Raw genomic sequence first — 6000 nt, 5'->3', positions numbered from 1 at the left:
CCCCCCACAAACACCGCCATGGCTGCCTGTGGGAGCTCCCCTCTCGCTGCTGCCACCGCCACCACCTGAGGGCAGTCACCATACCTGCCCAGCCCCAGGAAACTCGTGATGTTCGTGTTATAAATAATTCTAATAATCTTAGGTGGTATTGATTTTTCTCTGTTGACAATTGATCTGTTTATAAGGTAAAATATTAAAAACATTAATACAAATGAGGAACTTTAATTATTGCTAAGAAAGTTAAACATACCGGAAGTCCTTTTTCTCCAGGCATTCCCCGCTCTCCATCTCTGCCAGCACTACCATTTTGTCCTGGAAATCCTGGAATCCCAGGAAAACCCTTTTCTCCTTTTTTTCCTTAGTATAATAAAAAAGTTAAGTGTGCCATATACCCCAGCCTGTCATCTCCTACTTTCTGCTCAGGTGAAAGATAAATGATTATTAAATTTTAAACAAAAGCCAAGTCTTTATAAGAATTTCCTTCAGCTCATAACTGGAATTTCTTTAATACAGGATTTAAGTCTTTTTTTCCCCACTCATCATTTGGAACAACTGATTTTTAATGATATTCCCTTTAGCTATTCTCACAACTATTTTATATTTGTTTTCCATAAACATTTCTGAAAGTATAGTTTTTTGCACAACATTAATTTCATAAAAATATTCAAGGCAAAAAGTTCACCTCACCATGTGAAATCTTTTGTAAATAAAAACCAGTGAATAAGTTGCTGTGTTCCAAAATCCAAATCACCACATAGATGCGTCTACATATACATATTAATGTGCAGCAATAAACTCGGGTGCACATTGTGCCAGAGCTCATTGATCCCAAGTGCTATGTAAGTGCACCAGGGACCACAGCACATTGAGCTGTGTCAGAGCAGCCCCAGCTGGCAAGAGGTCCAGGGGGTCAGCTTGCCAGCTGGGACTGACCCAGCTCAATGTGCTACAGTGGGGCTGGCTGGAGCATGAGGCTAGGCATGCAGGTGGCAGGCAGCTCCCACACTGAAGCACCCTTGTGCCCCAGGCAGTCAGGTTAGGATGTGCATTGCTGTGCACAGAAAAACTCCTTGGCAGGATAGTACTTGTATTTGAAGAGCTCATTCGTTTCTTGCAGCCTAACAGGGCCACATGTGTAGACACCGAAACATTTACTGAGAAGCTAATTATGCAACTGCAGTAAACAGCTCATGTAGATGTGCCCAGTGCAGCTCAAACAGAAGCTTACTAAGAGCTGAATCAACTGTTTTGCTAAGGCAGTATATTTGTTTCCACTGAATCTCTATGCAAAGATTGCAATGTTAGCAATTACATTTATTCTTAATTTGTTACATGATTCTATTACTTTCCCAATCTTTTCTAAATTATACACAGGCCTATGGACAACTTGTGAACTGTTTCCATGCAAAAATGTGAAATGTAAAATTCAAGTTGTGGAATGTATCGCATTTTTTCTGTTCCTTGATCAGTTAGGTGTGATCCTTACAAACAGGAGCAGGATTTCTGAGGACACTCAGATTTAGAATTTCTCTCTGGGATGAAGTCACTGCTTTAGGGAGAGGTAGCCTACAATAAGCAGGCTCAAGGAACTCCAGGAAACAATTCTAAATTAATGATTTTTCTTCACACTCAAGTAGGTTGCATTTTGCTTGCTCCTAGCTGTGTTCTCTGTAAGATGCTAAATAATATTTACATGCACATAAATAATCATTTGATCACCTACAAATGAAAAGAAGCACAAAGTACAGACACCTGTTTTGAGTATGGAGGGAAGTGCAAATAGCAGAATAGCAAAATATTTACAGAAGTCACTAAGTATGTGCTCTGTATACACACCTGCAATGCCAATGGGAGTTGCAGCACCTCTGTAAATAGTCATCTTCATAAAGAGCCAGAGTAGTTTTACCACCATGAGTACTCCCATGTTATCACTAAGTGGGTGCATCTACACATGCATTAATGCGCTTTCCTAAACAAATGTGTATTAGCCTGTCCTAATGCGCAGTAGCAAAAGCGCATGCTTTTTTAAGTGCTGCTTAATGCACAGTAGCCTATTTTAATGTGCACTAGAATATTTGCACATATTTTATGCAACACTTTAATGTGCAGTAAAATAGGCTACAGTGCATTAAAATGCAGGTATAGACATGCCCGATATGTGTGAAGTGAAACAAACTGGGCACAAGGAAGAAGCAGAATTACCTTTGATTCTGATTCTAGCTGGGTCACCCTTTTCTCCTTTCTCCCCATGCATTCCAGGGGTACCATGGAGTCCCTTATTGAAAAAGAAAATGTACTAAATAATTTAACTCACAAAATGAACAGATAGATGTTAGGTTTATTCCCCATACTGTTCCCAATACAGAGTTTGTAAAAATACAAAACAAAACAAAAAACAATATAACAACCACCACCAAAAAAGGTGGCACTAACAAAATATATATATATAGGGGGCCTTATTCTTCATGCCTGATCCCATTCTTCGGGATCAGTAATGCATTCTTCACATAACACTACTGAAATACATGCAGAAGCAAAAAAAAAATCACTGTAATGCAGAGAGGAACTGGGCCACATGACCTTTATTCAAGTAAGAGTAACAATATTCAAGCAAGTTGTAGGGTTCACATGGTCTTCCCATTATAGGCCCCCATCCTCCAATGCTAACAGTGATCTTTCATTTTAGATTTCAGTGGCTGTTTGGATTAAGCTCACACTATGTGAAAGCCCAGTGGTGCATAAGGAAAAACTTCTGAGTCTACTGAAGCTTGCTTTCTGGGTTAAGCCTATGTTCAAAGGAATGATGTCAATTTAAAATCTCACATGTATCCAAAAATTCTGCCCATTTTTTAAAAAGTGGAATCAGTCTTCTCTGACTGAAAGAAATTAAAGGAGTCAAGGTATTTTTTCTTTGCTATGTGAAACAGCACTTTTGTCCCAGTCAGTATAATTTGTTTCACATATTATAAATCAGGTAGGGCCTGAAACATGAAAGACAGGAATATATTTTCTTGTGTAGGAGGCTTCAGCTCCACAGATTTGCAGGACTGAGTCATTAATTAATCAGTTTCCCCTGTTGCCATGTAGCGCTTTCAAATGATAAGGAAGAGAAAAATATTTTGTAAACAAGAATATGTGATTGTAAACCTTAAAATATTGGCAGCTTTCAGAGAAAGATAATGTGCCTGAAACTACCATTGACTTTTTTTTTTAAACTTTCCAGATACTGGATTAGCAGTGCACTTCCCTTAATATTTCAAAATAAATGAGACATTTATGAAATAAATAAAAGACCAGAAAAGGAACAGAAACTTAAATGAAAATGAGTTTGAACACCTCATACATTTATCAATATATTTTTGACAAATTGATTTTTTGCCCCTGTATTTGTCCTCTTGATGTAAATAATCCAAGAATAAAGGATAATAAAAATATAAATTTTACTATGAAAACTATTCAGTCTTTTGAGGAAAAATAGAATTAACAATTTTTCTTCTTGGTGCAGCTTGAACACTAAAAAATATCCACCAACAAATTTTCTTAAATGTATGTAGATGGAACTAAGATTAAATTAACTATGATAAACATTTAGGAAAGGAAAAGGCAACCTGTTTGACCTGAAAGAAATTAAAGATTACACTGAAAATTAACAACTTCACAATTACTCTAACAATCACAGTAGTATAGGTGACAATCTTTGTTGTGCTGTCACAGGTAGCTAGAGGGACTTTGGGATCATGTTTGTTTTTGTGTTTTTGAAGTGCAAGCAAATAAAAGGTTGGGTTATGGACCCTGTATCTTTTATCAGTAGCCTGCCTGCAAGGTTACCTGTAACCTGGGTAATAGTGAAGATGGTTCTTTTAAGTCCTACGTTCACAGTCCTATCTACTTTTAGATTCCTGTGCAGACACATGAAAAGTCCAATTTGGGAGTTCTAGTAATTTTCCCAGTATGGAAATGTTGTGCTTACTAGCATAGCTTCGTTCCATTAGAGCTTTATTGCCAGTATCCATTTAATTAAAAAAATAGTAAATTTTATTTAAGGGCTGAATCCTGATAGAGCAAACTTTTTCTGTATAGTGATGATAAACAAGGGGTTGACAATTAGTATGGTGCTGTTAAGTGATATACCTAAAAGAGTAGTGCTACCTTCTAGTGCTTATAAGGAACAGTAGAGTCTATATTATGTTATATTTCCTTATCAGGCAAATGAGTGCTGCATTAAAATTTTCAAATAATTTTTTAGACAAAAATAAAGGAAATGTTTTTATATGATTAAGATTAAAGGAAACATTGCCAACTTCACAACTGTTTAACCAATCAACAGCAAGAGTTAGTTCCAAAATTAAATTATTGCTAAGAAAACCATTATAATACGTAGTAATGTTAAGGGAACTCTGGGAAAGGATGTCCTATTATCCTGTATGAACTTGGATATTATTATGAAGGTACGGAGCAGTGGTACAACTGAGTCTCAGGGGCAGCCATGATGCTACCTGGTGGTCTTACGAATCCTGCCAGACTCTGGCTCTCCGGGTACCCTCCCTCTTTGCTTTCATCTGCCATGCCTTGTTGGTTATATTTTATTTAGGAAAAAGAGAGGCTTCCCCAGGATCCCAGAGTGAGCCCTTGTGTTCCTCAAGTCTACCAGTTCCTGGCAAACCCCACCTGCCCCTGTTCTGCCCTTAGGTGCTAATTCTGGCCTTTCTGGCCTCATTCTTGCCTTCCAGTACTCACCTTAATGGCTATTCATGGCCTCTAACCTCCTCTGCAGCCGTACCCATGCCTTGCAGGTGTTACCAATTATTCACCCATCAGCATTTAGCCCCAATCTCTGCTCTAATCTGTTCAGTCCTGTTATGTCTTCAGTTTCTCCCAGTCTTGTCTATCACACAGTTTCTACCACGTATATCTTCAGTTTCTACCACTCTTGGGCTCAGGTCTCTATGCCATCATCAATCTCTGCCCCTCTTTGGGCTCTGACTGCACCCCTCTAGGGCTCTGAGCCCCTGGCCCCATCTCTCTGTCTCTCTAGCTGGGTCCCTGGCAGTAGTTCTTACCTTCCTGGGCACAGAAGCTTGCTCCCTGCCTCTGGCCAACTCAAGCCTCATGCCTCCCTGGCACTCCAAACCTCCTCATCAGTCCCTATCCAGTTCATTAGTAATAATTACAGCCTGGTTTTAATCACAGGCCCAGCTCGCTAATATTGGAGCCTGATCATGGTAGGGGCCTCTATTTTCATGCACAGATTGTGGAACCCCCACTATGCCCCCTGATTGACTATGGGGCCAGATTTAGGGCCGGGTATAATTGCAAGAGTAGAGGTCTTGCTTCCAAGGTCTCTGGTCACCAATGAAAAGCCCACAAACCTCCCCACTCTAGAAGAGGCAGCAACAGCAGTAGCAGCTGTCTACCCTGCATCGTTTCTGACAGACAGGCAGGGAGGGACAAGGGATGGCAGGAGGGAGAAATCTTAGGGATGAGTAGGGGAAGAGTTATTTGTTCCTCTGGCAAAAGTGACAGGGGAGGAGAGAGCTTAGGGATGGGGTGTGGAGGGGCTGTTTGCTCCTCCAGGCAGAAAAACTAGAGTGCAGAGGGTTGGGTGCACTTGGGGGCTGCCTTGACAGACAGCCCTGGCACCGGCTAAGGGAGGGGCTGTTTGTTCCTCCGCGTGTATGTTCTCTCTGCTTCCCACCCTCAACCCCTGGTGCCCCTCTAAGCATGCTGGCAATGTAACCAAAACATTCCTCATCCTGGAGCTTACCTCCTTGTAAGCCTTCAGTCCTTTACTTTAGTCCTCAGTGCTGCCCCCTCAGTCAGTAAATCAAGCCACAGCCATCTTGACCCCAAGTACCTTCCCTAGCAGCCTGCAGAGCCAGACTATCTACCCTGGCTTAAGCCCTAGGTTTGTACATCTCCCAGGCACTACTTCTTTCTGGTCAGGAAACTTCCCTGGGCTGGCCACAGGTATTCTTTATTTAGGCTTGCCAGCTTAACTCC

At 40.7% G+C, this 6000-nt stretch overlaps 1 protein-coding gene across 2 annotated transcripts in view; it reads right to left on the bottom strand.

Annotated features, from left to right (window-relative positions):
* COL4A4 (collagen type IV alpha 4 chain) overlaps nt 1-6000 on the bottom strand; it is a 131124-nt gene that overhangs the window by 64212 nt on the left and 60912 nt on the right. For both annotated transcript variants that reach the window (XM_019533048.1, XM_019533047.1), the window contains exons 23-24: nt 2203-2275; nt 251-357 (exon numbers count right to left, since the gene is read on the bottom strand). In XM_019533048.1, the coding sequence (XP_019388593.1) occupies nt 251-357; nt 2203-2275 (180 nt within the window). The remainder of the gene's footprint in view (nt 1-250; nt 358-2202; nt 2276-6000) is intronic.

Source organism: Crocodylus porosus, unplaced genomic scaffold (genome assembly GCF_001723895.1).
Source record: "Crocodylus porosus isolate Cpor-Errol unplaced genomic scaffold, CroPor_comp1, whole genome shotgun sequence".
Lineage (NCBI taxonomy): Eukaryota > Metazoa > Chordata > Crocodylia > Crocodylidae > Crocodylus > Crocodylus porosus.
Note: the sequence above shows the minus strand (reverse complement) of the source record. Positions and strands in the feature narration are given on the sequence as shown.